This window comes from Phocoena phocoena, chromosome 1, assembly GCF_963924675.1.
Source record: "Phocoena phocoena chromosome 1, mPhoPho1.1, whole genome shotgun sequence".
Taxonomy (NCBI): Eukaryota; Metazoa; Chordata; class Mammalia; order Artiodactyla; family Phocoenidae; genus Phocoena; species Phocoena phocoena.
Window position 1 is genome coordinate 19,357,759 of NC_089219.1, and position 24,720 is coordinate 19,382,478.

Consider the following 24,720-nt stretch of genomic DNA (forward strand, 5'->3'; position numbering starts at 1 on the left):
CAAAACTCACTTGTCCTGGAAAGATTCCACCGCCAGCCAGAATCAAAGGTCCATTCAGAGTGACAGAACCGCTCACATTCGCCGCTAATGAAAACCAAATTTCTTGTCCCCCTGAGCGTTTCCAGGGGCTGCAACTGGAAGGGGCTGCTGTGGGCTCTTGGCCACCCCTCCTGCCACCCAGAGGGCCCCACCGTGTTAAAATAGTTTTATGATAATACTGGTCGCGTATTTTTCTAATTTTGGGCGTCGGTGGTTTAGAACTGGGTTGTTTTCATGGAAAAAGAAATAGTACTTGTTTGAGGCAGGGAACACTGCCCCCTCGGCTGGTGGTCCCACTGGGTGTGCCTGTCCAGGGCGAGGGAGCCCTGCCACCAAGGGCCCGGGTCCCCCCAGGGAGGCCTCATTCGCAGGGCGTCTGTCCCCTTGAGTATGCAGGACAGGCTGGGGGTCGCCAGAGGGTCCAGAGACGGTGATTTCTCTCTTTCGATTTCACACTTCTGTGAAATCTTAGGTTCACAACTCAGAAAGGCGGACACATCGCTCTCAGATGAGAAGAAAGGGCTGTAACGCCTGTGTCCTCCCTGCTTCTGCTTTTTTTTTTTTTTTTTAAAGACATTTTCTCATGGCTTTTTCCTTTCTTTTTCCCTATGATGGGCAATCTTTATGGCCAAGATGAGTCATGGGGCACAAACTCAGGTGTGCAAGAAATTACACCTTTTTCCTAAAGTGAACTTAATTCTTACTTTGAGCCCCCAATACATTTAGCTAATGGGAAACTTAAGCTCAACTTTTTCAGGTATTGCTCTGTCCTTGTTAGAAATGGAAGGGAATTCTTTCCTTGTTCTTCAGTTTTCTTATCTGTAAAATGGGGATAATGATAATATAGACCTCAAAGAGCTGATTTAACACGGCAAAATATTTATAATAGTGCCTGGCATGCAGTGTTAGCTATTATTATCATTCCAAAGATAAACTCACAGAGAAGGCACCAAACCCAGCATGAGGTTATCAGGGAAGACTACCTGGAAGAGGTGACACCTCAGCTAATGTCAAAGGAGTTGGTCCAAGCATGATTTTGAACTCCTCTGCTTGGATATTCATCAAGGTCTAGAAGTTTAATACACTATACCCCTAACAAATGTGCTCACTTTAGAAAACTTGAAAAAACACTGAAAAATATGAAGAAGAAAACAGAAAACAGCTATAACCCACAACCTTCCAGTGAGTTCACTCTAGATTCCTTTTATTTCTATTTTTTAAATTACATTAATTGATATACTGTATATACAGTGTGTACCTGGCTAGAAAAAATTTATTCCAGGAAAAATATTTATAGAAAATAAAGATCTGGATGGGGGAAAATCCCTGAAAGTATTAACAATGGTTATCTTTGGAAAGATGGGGTTATGGGTAATTTTTCTTGTCCTCTTTTTGGTAATCTGTATAATCTATTTTTTCTCTGTAATTACTACTAATTACACTAGTATTATTTGGTGTAATTTTAAAATGTGATTTTACATCTGTGAGTCTGTTTCTGTTTTGCACATGCATTCATTTATATTATTTTTTAAGATTCCACATATAAGTGATATCATACAGTATTTATAATTCTCTGTCTGATTATTTCACTAAGCATAATATTCTCTAACAAACTAGTGGTTACCAAAGGGGAGAGGGAAGGGGGATGGACAAATCAGGGGTATGGAATTGACAGATCTAAACTACTGTGTAAAAAATAAGTAAGCAACAAGGATATATTATGTAGCACAGGGAAACATAGCCTTTATCTTGTAATAACTTTTAATGGAGTATCATCAGAAAAGGAATGAAGTGCTCTGCTGTACACCTGAAACTAATACAATATTGTAGATCAACTATACTTCAATTTAAAAAATTTGATTTTAAAATTTAATACATAGAATTTGGGAACCTCAGAGTCAGGATCTTACAACCATTACATCTTTGGGCCATGGAGGAGAGTGGGGTGGCAGGACCAGACTCTGAGCCCTGGACCCTTTAGTCTGGGGGGCTCCATGTGGCCTCGGGGGTGGTGAGGGGGTTGTCACGAGCTAGGACATAAAGCTTTACTAAAACATGTGTGGGGGGTAGGGATCAGGGAGAGGGCAGGGTTGCTGTAATTACACACTTGGCATAACAAAAACTATTATCAAGACCTTGTCCCCAGTGGCTCCATCAAATGCCATGAACCCAAGAAATTGAGAGACACTTGAAGCTGAGGTTGGGGCACTGGATCCATCCTATGACTTTTGTGCTAAAGATGCCTTAGGGAGCACTTAGCTCCCCCTCTGACCATTCTGCACAGGCTTCACCCTCCTTTGCCTGGACCATTGCAGTAGCCTGTGAACAGGTGTCTTCTCTGCACCCCCATGCAGTTCATATTCCAGACTGCCATGGCGACTCCCCCCAACAGACACACAACCCTCTGAGCCTGCCCCCACTCCGCAGTGCCTGCAGGACCAAATCCAAGCTTGACCTTCAGCCCCTGTGACCCCCTGGCCTGCTCGTCTCCCATATCCCCCCGCCATTCTTCCACCTTCCCCACTGTCCTCCCAGCTTAGACACACTCCTGTCCTCCAGGCCTCTGCACGTGTGGTTCCCTCCACCTAGAGGCCCTCCTGCTGCTTCTCTGAGTAGAAGTTCTGCTGGTGAACTTCTACTCATCTTTCCATCTTGTCTCATCCGCACCGTGTATCCCACGGGTTAGCCCTCCTGTCTTCCTGTCTGTCTTCTGAGGGTGGATCGAGGCCTGGGTCTGTTTGGTGAATGAGTGAATGAACTCTGGCCAAGGCCTCGCAGACACCGGGCCCAAAGAGCAGAGTGGGGTATGTGGCCCAAACAGCTGCCACCCATTAGGACGACAACGAGGTCACAACGGTTTCCAGCAGCTGGCATGGGCACAAAGGAAGGTGGCTCCAGAAAGCCAGCTCGGGGGCTGCTCCTCTCCCCTTTGCTCAAGGGCTTCCTCCGGGCTGGCTCAGGGCAGGCTCCCTCTGCGGGTGAGTATAAATGTATAAAACAAACAGCGTGCCGTTAACTGCAAAACTAAAAATAGGAAGCCTGGAATCCGGCTCCCCGGGCTCCTCTAGCTGCTGGACCACATCGGTGTGGATGTGGGTGTTGGGGGGATGCGGCGCCTCACCCCCTCCCAGCTCCCCAGCCCTCATGGGGAGGAATGGGAGGCACCCTGAGTTTCCGCAAGGAACAGTTCATTCTTTCACTCCGGTGCCCTCCCGCCCCCGTCCTTTGGACAGCTCATTTCATTTACGACCCCAGAATGAACCGACCCACTGAGGTGCATTCCCCGGTGGCCAAGCTGCGTGTCTGGGGCAGCTGAGAGCTGCCCCCTGGGCCATGCTGGGGGGGCCTGCCTGGCTGTGTTTGTGGGGTGCAGTCTGGGGAAAGGGGGGAGTAAGGCAGACCTGAAGCCCTTCCCCAGGGCACCGGTGCTGGCCCCGCACCGGGCAGCCCCTCACCGCAGCCTCCTTCGGCCCTCACAGCTCTTCCCTTGGTCACACATCAACATCGCCTGTGGCCCGTAGACCCCTGCCGGGACACCCACCTCTCACTACAAAAACCAAAGCCATCCCCATGGCCAGAAGCCCAGCACTTTCAAGTCTGTCTGGGACCACTTCACCCCTCAGGAGGTGCCAAGATCGGTCCAGTGCCCAGGGAGACCACCCCTTGGAGTCCCAAGGCCTGGACCACCTCTCTCAGCCTCTGGCCAGGCCAGACACAGGCTGTGGCCTGACACGGCTGGTGAACCCGTAGGCACTGCCCAAACTGGACCAGCTCCTCGAGGCTCAAAATGGAATTCAAGGGTCCAGGGGCTCCCAGACTCTGGAACAAAATGGCCCCTTTACCCTTGATGGGAGGTGCAGGAGGTCGGGGGCTCGGGCCTGGGCTCCAGCAGGCTGGGGATGCTGGGCCAGGGATGTCAACCTTTCCTTCAAGCCGAGTAAACCCCTGTCCCAAAGCAGGGCCTTTGGGGATCATGGGACTTGATACCACATACCTGGCATACGGTAGATGCTCGTGTAATATCTGAATAAAAAGGGAGGCTCAGAGAGGGACAGGGACCTCCCACAGGCACATAGCTAAAGAAGGAAAGAAAACCCTTCCTGCATGTCGAGATATTTTCCAGGCGCTTCTGGGATGAACCCCCTGAGGTTAGGAAGTTCTTTCCAACACCTAACCTGAATTCTGGCCATAACTGAGGCAAATCCCTTTCCCCCTTCTCTGGAGGGGCATGTTCACTCTCCCCACCTGCTGCCACCTGCAGGCTGATATGGTTACTGCAGCTCTTCCCCCAGCAGCCTGTGTGACCTCAGGCAAGTCCTGGACTTCTCTGGGCCTCAGGTTCCCTTTGGGAACCTGGGTGTGCTGGTCTGTGCTTGCTAGGGTTAAGGTGATGGAGCTTTGAGTCAGGGGCTCTGGAGGCCACACCTCCTCTTGTATCAGCTGTGGCACCAAAGTGTGGCTCCCTCATAACCTCCATCATTCTCTACAAAGGGCCCCCAAATAAACACATATTACGGAAGCAGAGTGTTGACTTATAGATGCTGCTTCAGGACCATTCCTGCTCATCCGGGTGACGGCACTCAGAGCACACACACAGAGCAGTTCTGCAGCTCTGGCCGGAATCCTGCCTAGAGAAGACTCTGCTGGCCCTGGGGCAGAAGCCCTGCTTCAGCGCAGAGGGGCGGGGATCAGGGTTTAGGCCGGGGAAAGGGGAACTTCCTGTCGGGTGTTGGGTTTCAGGCAGACCAACCTAACTGAACAGGGCAAAGTCTCGGGATTAGCTTTTGAAGTATTTTCACTCAAAACTAAGGTGTTTTATGAAATTTCCCGTCCCCAAGCCTCAGCTGGACAGGCACGGTGGGCCAGGCCTCCTTGCTGGCAGGCTTGGGGAGGCTATCAAGCCAGGGGCCCACACCCTCACACCCGCCGCCCTCACCGTCAGCCACAAACTCCTCCGCGGAGCTGTGGGGCCAGGTGACACCCCCTCTTTGCACCTTAGTCGCCTCATCTGCAAAATGGGGGAGCTGATCGCTGCTCATTTATCAGTATGGCCGCGAACAGCTCCCAGAGATGGGCTCTCACCAAGGCTGCTTCACGGTCCACCTGCCTATGCCCCCTTCCCAACTCAGAGCCTGGGGGATGAGCTGGAACAGGTGCTTCGCCTGTTCTGTTGACTTGTGAAAAGTCATGGGCCGCCTGCGAAGGGAGAAGGGATGGTGGCACCTTGAAGACCTGCTATTCCTCTGGGGTTCCAGCCACACATGGGAGAGCCCTCGCCAGCTATATTTACCCAGGGTGGTCTCTGTGGCCCTTCCGGATGGAGCCAGATGCAGGGAGGCCAAGGCGCTGGGGAATCTCCACAGCAGTGCGGTCAGTCCTGCTGCTGTCCCCAGGCCCGGCCCCATTCCTCCCTGGCCGTGGCGGGAGGACTCCCATCCTCTCCCACCCCCATGCATACAGCTCTAGAAGTCTGGCATTGAGATCCTTCAACACATCTCAGAGCTATATTATTGTAACAAATCAGTCAAAATTCCATTTTACTGTTAAATAGTATAGAAGACAGTTTACTGTACATGGAAGTTGTGCATTAAAAACAAACACACCAAGCAAATTATAGTGCAAAGCAGTTTCCATTCCTCCCCACCTTCTTCCCAGCCCTGGGTCGGTTTTACGGAAGATATGAGTATAGCAGGTATTAACTCCTCAGCATGACAATATGTCACAACGTATCCGCACCCACCACCAAGAGGCTTACAGTAATATGGTGCCCAAACCCCTTTGTTTCCTTGTGCTTTCTAAATCAGTGTGTTTGCCTAGTACAACTTCAAAGCAGCCTTGTAAATAAGGACCCATTTTTACCAGCCCAAGCTGTCTGTACCCACTATGGGCCTTAAAAGACTCAGCACGGCTGCCATCACTTTGAGTCAGGGAGTTTTGGGGAGGGGGTCGATTTATTTCCTGTCCCTGCCCCCACCGAGGCTTGGATGTCAGGAAGGGGTAGTAATCTGGGGAGGGGCTACAAAGTGCTGGGCACTGGGAACCCAAGGGTGCCTCCCACTGGGGCCTGGGGCCAGTCTACAACCAAAGAGAATAGGAGAGGAGGAGACACGAGGGCAATGGATTTGTAGCTGCTTCCTGAGAAGGGGTGGAGATATCCCCCCCCACCCCTCCCCCGGCTGAAGGGAGTCAGCAGGATACCCCCAGCAGCTATTTTGAAGAGATAAAAGCAGGGGACTACTTTTTCCAGTGAGGGCAGGACAAGAGAAGCTGTAGCTCCTAACCTGAGTGTGCATCCCATGTGCCTATCTGGCGGTTGTCACAGGTGCGGTGGCAGGCAGGTCACGTGCTATTACAGAGACAACCGCTAAGGAGCATTTTGTAGGGGAGATTTCCACACCCACAGAGGATGGGGCTGAAACGACGGCTAAAAGCCACACGCTGCCCAGTGCTTATGAGTTTTGTCCTTTTCCACTTAAGCCTTTCGAGAACTAAAAAATTCAGACATGGGTTTTTTATGCCTTTCTAGAACGAAAAATACTTGGACATGCTTAAACCCTTGGGCAAGGCCTGCTTTCCCATTTGTAAACTGTAATACTTCCCCTGTGAGCAGAGCAGGGGCTGAGCTGGGGCCGCCAAGCCCTTCCCAGCTCTTGTGTTCTGCCATCATGCAGCCACCGTACTCCCCCACATCCCTCCCACCTCTACCGGGACACCCACACGTCCTCTCGGACAAATGCCCGAGAGCCACAGACTTGAGATTCCAGCATCTCACCAGTGCTCCCTTTGTTCTGCACCAGGTTGGCCTTTGGTGCAAGCTGGTGGGATGCTGCTGAAGGACTGTGACCTCTTGAGGAGGTTTTGGGATCCTAACAATTCCACACTCTCAGAGGGGGAGGGGTATCGTTCACTATCATGGGGGCTTTTTCCGTAAGAGATCGTGTGTCTGAAAATGCTTGACAAGCTTCTTTCTCTAAAATCAGCTTTAAAAACTGGTTTTTTGTTCAAGACTGCTTTGGAAGCAGACTGGTTAAAGACGGGGAGTTGTGTGTCAGAGATTGGAAGGTTTGGCTGGGTCTTCCCACGAGGCTGCACAGCTTGGCTGTGCACAGCTTGGCTGGACCTAGGTGGGCCAGGGATGCTGACATCTCACCCCATGACCCCTTACCCCAAGGCTTTCTGGTAGGACCTGTCTGGTCCTGGTGCTCTCTCCAAAAATGGCAATTTTGAGACCAGCCTAGGGGGAAAGGGACCCTTCCCAGCCCCCACTGAGAGAACAGAGGGCGAATGCCTTAGACTGGTAAAGTGCATGGAAGACCTGTCCGCAGGTGTCTTTCCTGGTTTTAGGGACCTGTTGCCGCAGGCCAGTCTGCTCTGGGGCCTGGGACCCACGGACGGCTGGGATGGGGTCGGGGCCCTTAGCTGCCAGGAGTTGTAGGGAAACAGAGCCGGGGGGCGGGCCTGGGGGGATCCTCATTCCATCTCTGCTAGCGATTCCCTGGGGCCTCTGGAGGGGTTCCTTCCCCATCCAAACCATAAGTGAGCCCCTCTCAGGGCTGGGGGACCTTCCAGTTGTGACTCAACTTGTATAAATGCAGAGGGAGGGCTGGGCCCACAGGGTGCGGGGTCTCTGAGGAAGGCAAGGGTGGGGAGATCTTTCTAGGGTCCCGAGGATAAGAGGCCAAACCATGTGGGCAAATGCCGTCTCGCTCTAGAACAGAGATGGTCTCTGTCCCAGGAGGCCTGGGCCCCGTGACAGCAGTGGGCATAGCTGGGGACAGCCAGGTCATTCCAGGGGAGGTGGCGGGAGGAGGCTACTTCTCCCACGGGGACGTGGGATGAGATGAGTAGGATCTGGGCTGGGGGTGGGGTCCTGGGGGAGGTCCCGACCCCTCTGTACAAAGACGTGGCTGGACCAGATGCTCTCAGAGCCAGCTACCAGCTCTGGGCCCCAGGACCATGGACCCTGGGCCCACAGCTGCCGTGAAGCGTTAAGTCCCATGAGTGCCCTGAGCCTTGGAGCTGGGCCCGCCACTTGTCTGGAAGGTTCTTGGGGTCCCCGCCACCAGCGGGAGCAGTCCACTTGGACCCGGGCGGTCAGTAGGGCCGCCACACGGCCTCGTCCATGCGGCCGGGCGTGCTCAGCGCGGTAGGCGAGTTGCTGTGGCTGCCATCGGCCTCCACGCCGTCGCTCTGGCTACCCAGGCTGGGGTTCATGAGGTTGCCGGTGGCGACAGAGGCGGCGCTGCTGGGGCAGGAGGCCAGCATGCGGGTGGGCGAGCGGTCGCCAGCGCTGCTGCTGCCGGCCACCATGGAGAACTGGTAGGAGCCGGAGGATGCGCCGTAGTAGAGGTGGTAGGGGGAAGGGCTGGCCTGGAAGGGCCCGCTCTGGTTCTGCGGGGCCCCCGGGTAGGGCGGCGGGAGGTAGGTGTGGTGGAAGCGGCCGGTGGCCGGCATGCTGGCCACGCCGAGGCTGCCGATGCTCGTGCCCGAGGGTGTGGCGCTGTACGGGAAGGCGGCCGACATGGCCCCTGGGTAATGCATCCGGGGGTCGGGGAAGCGGCTCTCCGGGAGGGTCGGCAGCGCTGCGAAGGAGCGGTCAAACTGGCGGGGGTCGGAGAAAGGGTTCAGGTCGGAGGTGCCTGGGGGACAGCAAGGAGGATGGTCAGTCACTGCCCGACACCACCCCGGCGGCCTTTCTTCAAGAATGACCTCGGGCTCTGGTTTACAGGCCCATCCAGGGGGATCCCTGGTGCTACATGTGGCTCTGCTCCCACCGCCCTGAGCTGCTCGGGGGGCTGGAGCCTGCTGATTCCCGATCCGGCCCCACCTGGGAAGCAGGTGCGAGCAGGGGTCTGGGCTGTGGGTGGCCCCGGGCGCTGCCGGGGCAGGCAGAGGAGGGGGAGGGCTTTTCTCTCCTCCCGGCATCCTCTTCCCAGCCTAGCCGTGCAGAGGCCTGTCGAGGGGCAGGTGGGCTCCCCGCTGGGCTGTGGGCGCGTGGGGAGCCAAGGGCGGGGCCAGCACAGGCCGCCCAACAGCCTGGCCCGGCAGGTTCGCCCTCTGTCTCTCGCTCTCGGTAAAGAGGGTCTCCAACGGTCCCGTGAGATTGGGAGTCAGGCCCTGCTCTCGCAGACGAAGAACCAGGCAGAGAGAGAAAGAAGGCTTCTCCTCATGCTGCACAGAAAGGACTGGAACTCATCACGAGGCCTCTGCTTTCTGCTCCCGCTGGGGGTACGTGCGCCTGCGCCTGCACCTCTCCTGCCCAGGTGGGGCTCAGTTAGGTTATGGGAGCTTCCGCCTGTGCTGTGGCAGCTGGGTCCACGGCAGCTCTGTCCATCCCCCACCACCCCCCACCGCGGCCTCAGCCTGGGCCTGTGTCTCCAGGGCTGCCCTGCAGGCTGGAGCTGACTGGTGGCCAGACAAGGATCAGATGCCCCCCTCACCCACCTCCACAGCAAAGCGAGACAGACGGCAGCCAGAGGGGCTTGGTGGCCTGGACCCTGCCCTTGTCACAGAGAGACCCAGTGTCCAGCCCAGGCCCCACCCTGGCTCCCCCAGGAGTTGGCTCCAAGACAAAAGTATCCCAGCCTCTGCCCCATACTTTTGTAATCACAGACCCCCTCAAACCTCAATACTCAAAGGGGCTTCAGGATTGAGTCTAAACCCCTTGGTAGGAAGACTGAAACTCAGAGAGGGTGAGGCACTTGCCTAAGTGTCACACAGCACATTGGACCTACACAGAATCCTAGGACTCTCCGTCGCGAGTTCCGACACGTGCCTGAAGGGTAACTGTCCCATCTCTGAGGCAGCACAGACTGATGGTTAACTGTGTGGTCTCTGAGGTTGGATACTTATCTTAGTTCCGACACTTACTAGCTGTGTGTCCTTGGGCAAGTCACTAAACCTCTCTGTGCATCAAGTTGTCCCACATGAAAAATGGAGACAATAACAGTTCCTAGGGATTAAATTAGTTAATACATGTAAAGTGCCTACACTGGGCACACAGCAGGGGCCTGATGAGGGTTTGTGCTGCCACTGCAGCTGTGACACCTCCTGTTCTGGGCGCTCAGGAGAACCGGCTCATTCAGGGCCCTGCAAAGATGAGCCCCTGACCCTGGGCCTTCCTTGTACCCTGGCCAAAGGGGTGACTCTGGGCAGCAGTGGGGAGGTGGATGAGCCCCCAGCAGCAGTCTAAAGTCTGTCTGTTCCCAAGCCCTCTGTCCACCAAAGACTAGGGGCCAGAGAGGGCTCAGGAAGAGGCCAGCCTCTGCCCCTGGCCAGCTCCAGGTGTGCACTGCCTGCCGTGCCTGAGACGTGGCTGAGGCTAGAGCTGCAGGTGCCCTCAGGCCTCACTTCCCCAGATCTGCTTGAGGTGCTGTGCGACCTCAGATAAGACTTGTAACTTCTCTGGACTTTGGGGTCTTCCCAGCTCAGCTGGGGTGGTGTTTCCTCAGCAGCAGGCTCTGGTCCCGGATGTGGATGATACGGGATGAGGCTCCGGGCTCCAGGTGGGGAGATGTGGGGGCTAGGGGCCGGGAGACGGGGGCCTTCTGGCACATCTGGACCCTCCCTAACAGATTTCTTGGCTGGTCAGTGCTGCCCTGAGGCCTAGGGGGTCGGAGGAGCCTGGCTCCTGCCCTCATCTCTGAACCCCAGGGGAGGAGCCTTGTTGGCAGTGCCTGGCACCCCAAGCACAGCCAAGCATGAGGCTAACACCTTGCCCTGAGCCCAGGGGAGCGAGCGCTGCCGCCTGACAGGAACCCCTTTTGCAAAACAAAGGGAGCCCAAACGGGGAGCCCAGGATGCAATGGCAGGGCTATAGCCGGGCCTCCGTGCCAGGTGGGCCTGGGTGCGTGTGGCCCTCGGGGGTCATGTGGGCTGCGGGCAGGCCTGCCCGGCCCTCTCACCGTCCTCTCCTGCCTCCCTCCCCGGGTGGGGGGAGCGTCTGCCCTCAGCACCCCCTCAGCTCCTGCCCCCAGCCCCACCCCCTCCAGCCCAGTAGCCCCAAGAAACCCGAGCTGGCCAGGCCTCTGTCGAGCAGCCAATCCCAACACTGGGAGGAAATGTTTATTTTCTTCTCCAAATTGCCCCAGCTGCTGTGTGGTGGCTGAATGAGGCCTTTGAGCTGTGAGAAGCCCCCATTGTGGGCGGTCACAGCCAGGGGGCTGGGGGCTGGGGTACGGAGGGGTTGGGGCCTCGGCACTGCTTGCCAGTCACCAAAGCTGGGGGGTCAAAGCTATTAACAGGAACCAAGAGAAGTGGTGGTGGGGTATCCTGAGGGGGACCCCCAGGATGGAGTCTGAAAGTAGAGGCTTGTCCCACCAGGAGGGGAGGGCCAGTGAGAGGGACTCCCCAAGCCTGGCCCTGCCAACGCCCCTGTGACAGATACCTCCTTCTTCCCACTTTACAGATGAGAAAACTGAGGCCAGTGCCTGGCAGAGCCCGAATTCCTAGCCACGTCCACCTGACTGCAAAGTTCACGTTCCTTCCTTGGTCTTGGTTGTCAAAAGCCCTTCCTCTCACTCCAAAGGGGACAGGCCTGAGGACGGGGAGGCCTGGCTGGTGTGAAGGGCCACAGAGGCTGCCTGACGTCCAATGCTGTGGGTGGCTAGCAAGCACCCTGCCTCAGGATACAGCAGAAGGGGAAGGACTGGGTCAGCCACTATCCCACACAGGCCCGACCTCCTCTCCTCCCAGCCTCGGGGGAGGCAGGGGCTCTGCCTGCGGCTGGGCTAGGCCTGGCCCTCTGGGGCTGGACAGAGGGCGGGTAGGCCTGCCTCAGGCTCCAGCAGGTGCTGGTTCCCAAGCCACGTCCACACAAGTGGAAAGAGAGGTGGGTTCTCCTTCCATGGGAGCTGCTGGACAGGACGCCACTGTTAGCCCCCACCTGCTGGGTTCCAGGGCCCCCTGGCTGGGCCCCAGCTCTGCCCATGTCAGGGAAAGGCCTGGAGTGTTAGATCACTGTACCTGCGCAAAGGCTGGCCTGCCGGGAAGGGGAGCGCAGACAGCTTCTGGGCAGGGGTGGGCATGAGCCCAGAGGACATCTTACTGCCTCTTGAGCTCAGACCCCTCCACCCTGCAGCCCCCCTGGCTCAAGAGTTGCTGAGTGTTTCAAACTCGACAGCCCGTGGCTAAAAGCCTGGACCTGGGGCCTCTCCCCACCTTGGGGGCTCAGCAGGGCCAAGGCCCAGCTTCCCAGGCCAGAAGGGAGGTACCGTCTCTTCACACCACGGGGCTGCATCAAGTCCCCCTGCCATGGCATTGTGCCTGGCACACGTGGCCAGGGCTGGGGGCAGGGCCTCCCTTAATGGAGAGACCCAGTAGGGACTCCCTTGCTTGTGCCCTCAGAAGTACAGGAAGTTCCTGGGGGCAGGTGCTGTGGACACTTTGAACCTGGTCATTGATGCGCTGTGTGACCCAAGAGTGGCCCTTAACCTCTTAAGCCTCAATTCACTCATCTGCCAAATGGGTTCTAACCAGGGCCTGGAGGACCAAGAAAGAACAGACACCCACGGTGCATGACGGCAGCAGCCAGCCCTCCCGGCCGCGTCCAGCACTGCTGCCGAGCACTCTCCATCCCTGCCTGGCCTGCGGGTCAGCTGTGCACTCAGCCTCCTGCACCCCAACCCACTGGCCAAGAGAACCTAGACAGCAGGGTAGATATTCACGATTTGACCACCTACTGAGCACCTGCTACGTGCCAGGCCCTGTACACCTGGACGGCCTGCCCGAGACTTAGGCTCACACGTGCCTGCCGTGTCCATCTGGCCAAGGGGTAAAGACTCCATCCTGGGCCTCCGCCCAGAGGCCTCCCTCCTCCTTCCTGTTTGGGAAGAGTCTCTGGGCCAGGTGGGGACCTTTCTCAGGAGATGCTCTCTCTCTCTCCAGGGACAAACTCACTTCACAGTTTACGAAGTCTGAGTGCAGTAACGTCATTTGAATGTCACCCGAGGCCCAGGCAGAGGCATCCACCACCACTCCGCTTTCAGATGAGAAAGCCGAGGCCTGGGGGAATGTGGTGTCCTTGGCAGACGTGTCTGTCTCAGGCTCCTGGGGCGAGGCCTGCTCAGCTTTAACGGGTGCACTGGGGGACTAATACCCATTTCCCGCCGGGCACAGGGAGCCCCGGGAGGGCAGGGACTGTGCCTGTCTATCCATCCCTGGGGCCAGGCACCACGACGGCACAGGGTGAGCGGCAATAAATGTTTGCGGAATGAAGGAAGGAAGGGCTGAGCCCAGGACCGGGCAGAGCAGGCCCTCAGAGCAGGCCGCGCTCCTTTATAACAAACACCAGGGTGGTGCAGCCAGCGACCCTGGGATGAGCTTTTGGTCTGGAGCAGAGAGACCACTTCCAGGCCGCCGTCCCCTTCTCCCACCGCAGCCCCCACCTCCCTGCGCCGTACCTTGGATGGGGGTCTGGGCCTGGCTGCTGAAGTGGCTGGCGGTGCTGAGCGAGCCTCGGGGGCTGGGCGTGCTCGGCGTGACCCGCATGCGCAGGCGCTCCAGGTCCCCGAAGCGGTCGGGGAACGCCTTGGTCTGGTCCTCCAGCTTCTGTCGATGCCCTGCAGAGCATGGGAGCCCGTGAGAAGCTGGTCCCCGTGAGTCTCGGGGGGTCAGAAATGCCTTGCTCTGCTGGGAAGTTCTCCCTGAGGTCTACCCTTAGGCCTCTGTAGGGAGAACCCAAAGGCCACTACCGATGTCTCTTCTGAACAGAGAATGGTCAGTACGTGCTGCCCTGGGGCTGCCATCATCTCACTCCTACCTTCTTATGCCACAGGTGAGGCTCAAAGAGGTTCCAGGCCACAGAGCCAGTAAGTTGTGGAGTCAAGATTTGAACTCAGGGTTCAAATCAAAGCCTGCGACCTACACCTCTACGCTACGCTTTTGGGCAGAAGGGGAATCTGAGGCAACAGGCACGGGAAAGGGGCTTAAGCAGGCTTCCCTGGGAGGCAGGGAGAGAACCCAGGGATGCTGCCACTGTCTGCCCCCCAGCATCCATCCTGCCTGCCGTTCACATCTGCAAGAGGAATGGGAGATGGCCCCAGAATGGGAATGCTGGCTCCTCCAGCCCAGAGCTACCCTGGGACCCCCAGCACATGCCTTCTCCCCTCTGGGTCTCAGACAGGAGAGGAAATTCACCACGATGCTGGGAAGTGGAGTGGGGCGCTGTGTGAGGGGCTGGACTCCCATCTCTGTCCCGAAGCTGGGAACAGGGGACCAGTGCACCTGCCTTGGGCATCACACTTGGAGAAGCCGCCAGCATTTCCCAGTATCCCTCTGCCACGGCCCCCAGCCTCGTCAAGATGGCCATGCCCCTGCCTTCAAGCAGCCAGCCAAGGCCACCCTCAAGGCTTCTCGAACGACATCAGGCTTGCAGGGACCACCACCTCTCTCTCTCTCTCGCTCTCTCTCTCTCTCTCTCTCTCTCTCTCTCTCTCTCTCACACACACACACACACACACACACACACACACACACAACACACCACTTTTTCAATTACTCATTTTACATTTCACAAGCAAAATATGAATAGCTACAAAAATAAAAGCATTACAGGTAAGGCTAATGGCCCCTCTGACCCACCCTAAATCCCTGCCCAGAAGTCCCCACGTGATCAATTCAGAGGTCTTTCTTTCCAGCCGTTTTTTGGTTTCACGTGCATGCAAAACGCAGAGCAAGTTTCTCACAGAACTTTCTTGAATGGTCTCAGCCTGGCTGTATCATTCTCTAACCTGCTCTTTCAGTAGCACACCTGGGGGGCCACCTCAGTTTCCTTACCTGATAGATGGAGAGAGTAACCCAGCCCCAGAGAAACAACAGAGTTCCCGCAAAACCTCGGGAGCCCACCCCAGGGCACAGTGAGGGGCAACAGGTGGGGGCGGGACGGCCTCACTAAGCCTGTGGGTGTCCCTCGTTCCTGCTCGTCACATCCCCTGGAGGCCGCAGTCCCCTCAGCCGTTCCTCTCAGATGGACACTTAGCTCGCTTCCAAATGATCCCCCTGCATGCAGGACTCCCAGGAATATCTCTGTTCACACACCTCCTTGTGTCGGGGGATTTCTCCAGGGCAGACACTCTGTTATAACAGACTCCTCACTGAGAGGACCGGACATTCCTGGGCTCTCCTGATCAGCCTGTCAGCCGAGGTTGGCCCGTTCGGCTCCACCTGACCCTGAGGGAGGAGGCCAGGCAGACAGGTGGGCCTGGTCCTCTTTTTACAGACAAGGGAACTGCAGTTCAGAGAGGTGAAGAGGCTTGCCCGAGGTCACACAGCGAGGAAAGAGGGAGGATGTCTTAGACTTGGGATCCTTGGAAAAGAAGTGTGGGGAGGGGCTAAGGGAGAGGGGAAGGCTTGCCTGAGTCCTGGGGTCTTCAGTGACACGAGGAATCTTCTAGATTGACAGAGAAAGAAGAAGGAGAGAGGGGTAGCGGGAGGTAAAACAAAACTCCTCACCATGCTTGCTGAGGCTTGGAAAATGGTGTCCTAGGGGCCTGGAAGGTATGAGATGACTCTTAACTGCCATTGGGAGTGAGGGGACAGAGGTGGGGACTTCAGAATGGGCCTGACTTCTGATTTTCAAAAGGGGGATGCAATGCATCTGGTACCCACAGGCCCCGAGTCTCGCTACACACCCCTGTCACAAGCTCAAACAGGCATGTGAGAGCCCTTAGAAATGGAACAGGTTGTCCCGGGAGCCTCAATGGGCTCAGCAAGCCACCAAGAACCAGGGACCCACTTTCTCCTCCTCCGAGGCCCCAGGCCCGAGCCCATGGGACACTCAACAGCCAAAATGAGACCACCTGGCTCCCAGCCGGGCCCCCCACTGCTGCCTCCCAGGACCCTTGGCAACAGGAAAAACATGGGCTGGGGGTAGTTTGGTTGGAGCTGGGGCCACCAGGCTAGATGGCTATGGGGGCTGGGCAAATCACATAAATGAGGCACATGGGATGGGTAGGGCCTGGGGCAGACTGGAGGGGGTGGGCCTCGTAGAAGGGGCAGTTGCCATCCAGTCCAGCTGACTGGTGCCCCGGTGGGGGTGGACCCAGTGTTGCCAGAGCTTCCAGTTTACCGGAAGCCATAAACCTGCTTTTATGTGAAACCTCCCGTATTCCATGTGTTGGCAATTCAAATACTGAAAACAACAACAAAATAACTCGACCGCTTTGTAGAACATGTCCTGTTCAGGGGCTGCCAGTTTACATCCTCCAAGTTTGGGATTTCATTTGCTGGTTGGTTGTCTAACCTTAGCCATCGAGGACTGGCTCACGGATACCCCTCAGGACGTGGTCTCTAGGGAAGTGCCGGACGGCCTGGCCTCAGTCCTGATCGGCCTTGGAGGAAACGCTGTTGCCCTTGCTGTGGAGGCCACTGAAAATGGCAAGGCAGTGTGGATGAGCTGGGGCATGAATGAAGTCAGAACCATCTCAACAGGCAGGAAGCCGGCTGGATAGATCTGGAGACCGCAGACTGACCTGACAGCAGCTCAGGTGGAGGGGATCTGGGTGTCTTAGTCAACCACAAGCTTGAAGTGAGCCAGCGGGGTTACACGAAAGCTGGTTGTTGTTATGGCCACTGGCTAATAAAGTCCCGTTTCTGAGTCACACTGTGCACTGTGTGTCTAGAGACACTCCTGGGGGCCAGTGGAAGGAGGGAGAGGTTCGCAGCCAGCCTGGGTCCGAGGATGGGCTCTGCCGCCTGGTGGCCTCACCCCTTTCCCCCACCCACCCCAAGCCACGGTGTCTGCATCGTGGTGCCCTCACAGGTCGTGTTGCTGGCCAAATCAGGTGACCGGACGCCCTCCACCCACCTGGGGCCCCACCATCTGCACGGTCACTTCTACCCCAGCCTGTGCCAAGGGACGCAGGATTATCACCCCCACATCGAGACCAGGACACGGAGGCCAGGATGGTAAGTCCTATCCGGGACACAAAGCCAGGACAGCACCCAGACCCCGACTCCAAGTCCAGTGCTCTTTCTCCTGACACTTCCCTTTCGGTCCCATTGTACAGATGGGGCCACTGAGGCTTCAAGATGAGCCCTACACTAAGTGGTTGGTCTGGGATATAAATCAGGTAATGTGGTCCCAGAGCCCACGCTCCTGCTACATGCTGCTCTGCCTTCACGCAGGGCAGACTTCCTGGACAGGGAGGAGTTTTAACAGCACTTGGGGAACTGCTCCTTGTTGCTGTGGAATGCTGGAGCCACGGCCCAGGAGGGGCAAAGAGGAGCTGAGGTGGCTCCACGTGGCCAGGGCGCCACAGAGTCTCAGAGCCACGGGGCCTGGGCCTTCACACTGGGAGCAGAACGGAACTCCCTGTGCCCGAGGAAAGAAGATGTGCCTTCAGAATAGACCTCTTTCATTCGGCTGCCCACAGTGAGAGCTGGGTGGGGAGCCCTGGCCCAGCTCACTAGGTCACGAGGGGCCCAGCTCTTTCATGCTGGGACTCAGTTTCCCATCTGCACACACTGCTCACTGAGGCCCCTCTAGCTTTGAAAGTCCCTGACTTAAGACTGCAAGACTCAGCCACTGGCCAGGATGAGGCCCCCCACGGGCACCCCCATCACTGCCTCCTGCAGCTGCTGCTCCCAGGGTTTCTCTAGTATTTATTCTCTGCCTCTTCCAGGAAGCCCCCTTCTCCCAGCACCTCTGCAGGCTAAGAGCAGTAGCTAGCAGGAACGGAAAGAAAAACAGTGGCCGACACTTACTCAGTGCTTCCTCCACTCCACTGTCTAAGCAGTTGACACGTTCTGCCTTGTTTCACCTGCATTATCCCCATGAGGGGGTCTACCACTGTCCCTAGTTCACAGGTGAGAAAACTGAGGCTCAGTGAAGGTCAGGGACATGCTCGAGGTCACATAGAGGCACCTGGCCACCTTGTCTTCCCGGAGCCCATCTTGTAGGAAAGGAGCCTGGGTTTGGAAACTCAGGGGCTCCAAACAATGGGTGTTAGGACCCAGCCCAGGCCCAGGGCCCAGAGCAGGTGCAGGATTACAGGCCTGGAAAGAAGAAGATGAGAGGGTCTCAGTGGACTCCACCAGGAGCCCTGCCCTGCTCGGAAGCTCAGCGCTGAGCGTCCAACCCTCTAATCACACCCTGCTCTAACCCACCAAGTCCCTCTGCTCCTCTGGGCCTCAGTTTCCACAGCTGTCAAGTGGTTATCATAGTGTCTAACCCCTGAGTTGAGGATGAGCTGGAGAACAGGCCCCAAGTGTTTCAAGGTAGAGCACTTTGTGCAGAGGAGGGGGACTGCCTGGGGACGGCCCCACCTTGGCCCTCTGGACCTCGCTTGGGCTGCCTGTCCGCCTGCGGCGCCTGGGCTCAACTCACTGACAGCCTGTGGGACGGCACCTGCTCCGATCCTCACTTATGACCCTCCAGGACCCAGCGGCCCAGGCCTGTCCCAGGCAGCTCTTACCCGCTGGGCCACAGCTGTGTCACCTGTGAAGTGGAGCTCACACTCTAACTCCTGAGTCTGGGGACAGGCCGGGAGAATTAAACAGCCCACCTGGCCTTGGCACTCAAGGAAGGCACTCTGGGTTTACAACCCCTCCTCAATGGATCTGGACAGTGGGAGGGCCCAGCCTCGCAGGTGTGTGAGAAGGATAAAAGTTGGGGGAGGAACACTGGGGCCCAGCCAGGTGGGTGACTCACCCGGCATCTCTCAGCACCGGGTCCCCACACCTGCCAGGTACCTGGTGCTTCAGGGGGAAACCCAGGGGCCATCAGGGCCACGCCCTTGCCTTCACACTGGCCTGACACAAGCCCCCGTGACAAGAGTGGCAACCGCTTGAGCAGGCATCTACGACGTGCCAAGCACTGTGCCAGGCGGGCCACGCGTGTCGTCTACGAGGGCCACGATCCTCTGAGAGGCCGCTATCATCACAACCATTTTACAGATGGGAAAGTGGAGGCACATGGTCAAGGTCAAACCTGGACTGCTCAGCGTGTTGCATGGAGCTCAGCTGCTAAGGTCTTGACTTCCCAAGACCTCCAAGAGAGCAGAGCTGGGTTCCTTGGCAGTGAGGCCCGACTGGCAGGAGGCCAGCTCAGTGTCCTGCCGCGGTGGGGTGAGGGGGGCAGGAGGCCAACGGGAGCAGGGAGCGGGGAGAAGCAGAGCTGGGCGGGGCCCCAGGAGCAGCGTGGTCTGCAGGCAACAATGTGGGCCCCAGCCATGGGGCCCTTCTCCCATCTGAAGCCACTTGGCCACCTCCTTGGCTGCCCGGCCACATCCCATACACAGCAGCCACTGTCTGTCCAGCCGTGGGGTGGGGCACCCGGGCCCAAGGCCCGCTCTGCGGCCTGTCAGGAGATTTACCCCTGGTTCCTAACAGCCGAGCAGAGTCGTAGGTGGGGGCTGAGCCCCAGGTGGTCTGCCATGAATTGGCCCCCCGTGAGCAGATGAAAGCCAGTCGGTGGCTAGGCAAGGAACCGGGCGGGTGGGGGGCCAGCGGCTCTCCCAGGGGCACAACTGGGGCTTCCAGTGGCCTGGGGTTGATTAGGGGAACCGGGGAGGTCCAAGGTTAACCCCTTCCCTCCTGCTGGGTGCACTCCCCCTAGGGCCGTGGGGTCCTGGGAGCCAGGGGCCAGGAGCAGTTGCCTTTCCTCAAGCTGGGCATCCCTCCAATCCCACCTGGAGCTGAGGACAGAACTGTGGCAACTTTAGGACGGCCACAGTCCTAAAGTTGCAGGCTCAGGGTCACTTTTCCTGCCCACGTCGTCTCCCGCCCCCAGCAGCCCCAGTGGCTGTCTGCTCACCTCCTTCAGGCCTCTGCTCAAATGTCACCTCTTCAGGAGGCCTCCCCTGTCCCCCTCCCACTGTGGGTCCCAGCCCTGCACTCTCCACCACTGCCCCCCGCCCCCCAGCTTAGATTTTCTTTGCAGGACTTCTCACTACCTGAAATTAAACTAGCTAATCATCTGTTTACCTTGTTTATTTATTCAACAAATATTTACTGAGCACCTAATAAGTGCTCACGTCTGTGTTCCAGGGTCTACATCAATGTCTGGCAAAGCAAAGAACCCCCACCCCATGGAGCATATATAGTAGTCAGGGGAGATGGAAAATACGTGAAATAAATGAGTGAACTATATAGCATCTTAGGAGGTGATAAGTAAAATGAAAGCCGGGAAGTGTAAGGGCGAGAGGGGGATGCCTGTGTGTTTGATTAAAACTGCGTGGTCAGGGGAGGGCTCACTGAGAAGTGTGAGTAAAGACTTCAAGGTGGGAAGCAGCGAGCCACATGTCTGGGGTTGTTGGGGGAGGCGTGTCCCAGGTAGAGGGAACGGCAGTGCAAAGGCCCTGAGGCAGAAGTGTGAAGCTGCCCAGTTTGAAGACTGGTCAAGAGGCCAAGGTGGCCAGAGTTGGGTAAGTGAGGAGAAGGGTGTCAGAGAGGAAGGCAAGGGGTAAAGGGCACAGATCAGGTTGGGCCTCGTGGGCCATGGTGACAACAGCATGGTTTACCATTTCTCCCCACCCCTAGTGTGTGAGACCCAAGAGGGCCAGAGCCCATCTGTTGGTTCACTGCAGTGTCCCTAGCTTCTAGAATAGTGCCTGACACGTGGTCGGTACCCAGAAAAATATTTGTTGAAACCGTCCCATGTACACTTTGGGGAAGAAAGGGCCCTCAGGCAAGATGTCAGAACAGCCCCCGGCCCATGGCCTCAGGCAGCATGGAGAACCTGTGTCCTGCCCTCTCAGCTACGGCACCTGCTAAGCCTGGGAGACAGGGTGAGCAGTTCCCACACTGCAGTCTACCCCAGGCTCGCCAGGCGCTATACTGCCTGCTGCCCCGTATATTGGATCCTGCTCCACTGCTTCTTTACCAGCCCCCGGTGACTCTGAGGGACACCAGCACCGAGAACCTCAGAAACCAAGGCCACACAGGCAGGAAGCCACCAAGCCAGCCTTCAAACCCAGCCGGCCACCTGGCTGCAGACTGGGCACGCTCTGCAGGGCAGCGGAGGGGAACGACCTGGCCACAGAACCCACAGCCGGGCCTCGGGGATCTGCAGGCGCCTCTCCCTGGCTCCCGGGACCAGCCTCTACTCCCACCCCTCCCCACGGAAGGCTCAGCCCTCACACGGAGTCGGGGGTCACGAAGCAGAAGAAAAGCCCCGAAGGGAAACCCTGTGATAATCCATCAGGGTTGTTGGGTACCTCCTGCAGGCCAGGCAGCTGTAATTCATGTAAAGCTCACGACTCCCCGGAGCAGAAGCTAAAACCATCCCCATCTTACAGATGAGCACACTGAGCTAGGAAGGCCCTTCCCAGTGGCCCCTGTTTCCCTGAGCCCCAGGCTGGAGCCCCTGGGGTGCACCGAAGCTCACCCTTGGGCGAGTGGCTTGGCCTCCTGGCCTGTCTCCTCCTGGGGTTGTCGAGGATCAATTAAGAGACTCTGGGGGGCTTCCCTGGTGGTCCAGTGGTTAAGACTCTGCGCTTCCAATGCAGGGGACGCAGGTTCTATCCCTGGTTGGGGAACTAAGATCCCACGTGCCGTGCAGCATGGCCAAAAACAAAAGAGACCCTGCACAGGGCCTGGCACACAGGGAGTGCTTGTTGACCAGCAGCAGCTGAGCTGCCCCCGACCACTTACAGGTGGGGAAACGGAAGTTGGGGAAGGAGGAAGATTCGTCCAAGGTCGCAGAGTGAAGGGCAGGCTGGGGCTGGAATCCAGGGTGCAGGTGAGACCTGCCCTGAGGGCCGGGCAGGGGGAAGAGCAAGCAGGTGCTCAGATGGGAGACTGGGGGATGTGCCACCTCCCACATCTGCTCTTTTCTATGAATGAGCCTCTGCTAAGATTTTGTTTCAAGTCACTGATCTGGCCTGTACCGCCTTGCTTCTGACTCCAGCTTCTCTCCGCTCCTGATTTCTTTCCCTTCCTCTTGCTGCCTCGACCTATGCCACCCCTTCCCCTACCACCTCACCCCGAGAAGGGGCTGTCTCATGTCTGGGGGACCTCAGGAGAGACGAGCAGGCAAGGACTTGACTGGGGGCTTCCAAGGGTAGGGCTGAGCCTCCACCCTCATCCAGTGGCCTCGGCTGGGCAGGGCTGAACGTGGAGGGTTCTGAGGGATTCTAGGCATTGGCCGGTCCCTGGGTGCCTTCCCCCCAAGCTCCCAGCGCCCTCTGCTCACATGCCTCTACACAGCGGGCGCTCACTCTTTTGTGGAGTGGCTCCTAACAGCTCATCACCACGTGGAGCCCGACCGTGGCTCCCATTCACCCTGATCCTGCCCCTGAAGACGTAGAGTACGATACCCCCTCCCTCAACGGAGACTGGGTACCTCTATTACTATGGCCTGGGTTTCTCAGCAGCCACCCTGCTGCCGACCAAGAAAGGTTCACCATCGGCTAACGGTGCTAGTGGTGGGAGTACAGAGGGGATGCCAGGTACCAGGGATAAGGGAATACCACAGATACAGAGACTCACAAGGACCCTCTGCTACAGCCAGATGCTATCCACAAGCCATCACTGATCTCCAGGCCTGCAGGCTGGGTGGTATCATCCCACTTCCTGGAGGAGGCAGCTGAGGCCCACAGAGATCAGACCTTGCCCAAGGTCTCCCAGCCAGGCAAGCTGGCTCAGAATCTGCTCTCTGTACCGAGCGCTTAATGGCTCACAAGGGCTTCCCAGCCATCACCGCCTTGAGACTCTTGGGGTCACTGACCCGGTTCACAGATGACAAAACTGAGGCCAAAAGGGAGCCATGATCGTTCAGAGCCACAAAGTCCAAGGCCAGAGGCATGGACCCATCCACGTCCAATCCCAGCAGGAAGGACTCAGCAGGAATCTGGCCAGGGCAGGTGCCAGCTGGGAGGTGAGTAACTTGGGCCTGATCACCAGGTTCAGGAACCCGAGGCAGGATGGAGGAGGTGTGGCCCTGAGAGGCCTACAGGGAAACTCTTCCAGCGCCACCAGGCCCAGCTCAGAGCCTTTCCCAAGTGGCCAGGTACTGGAGTGGGCCCAGGAACTGGACAGATGGGGAGCCAGGCCTGGGTGGCCCTCACTGGTGCTGCCCTGGTACAGCAACACCCCATTCTCAGCCTCCTGCCTCAGGCCCACTTAGCCCTGGAACTGGAATTGAAGGCTGCCTCTGGGAAGACTGGCGCCTCCCTGAACCTGAGACAGTGTGACGCCCTGGTCAGGTTCTCAACATCCCTAGGGCTGGATTCTCTCCTCCCTGGAACTAGTGACCCTTTGGTTCAGGATCCCATGAGACAATAAATGTGAGAGGGTTTTCTCAACTGTAAAGGGCCACAGTTACAAAGAGAAGGACACGGCAGCTCTCAATACACCAGGCATGAGCATACCGTGAGTGGGGGCCAGTCCACACAAGAGCTCTGCTCAGAGCTCAGGGAGCAGCCAGTCCGGCGATGACCAGCTGCTTCTTTGTTTCACTCATTCATTCAGGGAACACAGGCCTCAGGCCCACTGTGGCAGCTGCCCCTCCAGTTTCCCCAGTCTGAATCTGCAAACTCTAGGTCATTTAGCAGGCAGAAGCGATGAAACACAAACTTTCTTTGATGCTAAAGTGCACGGATCAGGGCTCCCTGCACAGAATATGTGCTCAATAAATATTTGCAGAATCAAATTTGCATTCCTGATCTCAAGATGTGGGTCCTGGGGTCAGAGTGTCTGGGCTCTATGTGACTTAAGTCACATGCTAAGACTCAAAGAACGTTTCCAAGGAGGGGATCTGGCCTTGTAGCCTGAGCAGCCCCTACTTCTGATGGCTCCCTCCCTCCGCCACTGGCAGAGGAAGCTGGGGTGGAGTAGAGCAAACCTGGCCCAACCTCCACCCCCAAACACACACACACCACACATACACACACACACACACACACACACACACACACACCACACCATACACACCACACACACCACACATACACACACACATCACACACACACCACACACACACATCACATACACCACACACATACACACTCACACTCCACACACAATCACACACACCACACACACACACACACAACACACACAACACACACCCATCCTTTTCCTTTCCTTAAAGGTTGCAAATCCATACTCCCCCAGCCGGCCCCCAGTGGGCAGTCATCCCTTGGGGTATGGGGAGCCAAGGGCAGGTCAAGTTGATTCAGTCATCTCCTCTTCCCAGAATGGCTTCCTACAGCCCGGGGCTAAACACAGGCACACAGTCGGGGCGGGGGTGTGGAGCGGAGGACTGCAATCCGCCACAGCTCCCAGGATCCAGTGCCATCTGTCTGACCTCGGCGACTGCCCTTCCCCCACTGGGCCCTCCTCCCCGACCCAGGGGGCTGAGTGGCTCTGGCACTTACTTCTGGGCTCCCGGGGTCCATCCACGGTCACCTTGATGGCTCGGTGGTAGGTGGCCACTTGTGTGGGGTTGGTGAACACGGTGATGGTCAGTGTGAAACTCTTCCCTGGGGGGGAGTGGGGAATAAAGAAGAGGTTGGCACCTGGAGCTATTCACGACACCCTGAAGCCCTCATCTTCCAGAAGGAGCAGGTCTCTCTACTTTGAACCTGGGCAGAAGATAGGGTTCTGGGTAAAATTCAAGCTGCTGGGGTTGGCATTCAAGGCCCCGGGAGGTCTGGCACCAACTTTACCACGTTCCCCTGCCCCACGCTCTGGCCACCCTGGCTTGCTTCCTCCCTGCTTCTTGGCCTTTGTTTGTGCTG

At 57.2% G+C, this 24,720-nt stretch overlaps 1 protein-coding gene across 1 annotated transcript in view; it reads right to left on the bottom strand.

Annotated features, from left to right (window-relative positions):
• Positions 1-8,133: 8,133 nt before the first annotated feature.
• The window catches only part of RUNX3 (RUNX family transcription factor 3), a 60,064-nt gene continuing 43,477 nt past the window's right edge, over positions 8,134-24,720 (bottom strand). The window contains exons 4-6 of the mRNA XM_065881430.1: positions 24,358-24,462; positions 13,440-13,598; positions 8,134-8,678 (exon numbers count right to left, since the gene is read on the bottom strand). Coding sequence (XP_065737502.1) covers positions 8,134-8,678; positions 13,440-13,598; positions 24,358-24,462 — 809 coding nt within the window. The remainder of the gene's footprint in view (positions 8,679-13,439; positions 13,599-24,357; positions 24,463-24,720) is intronic.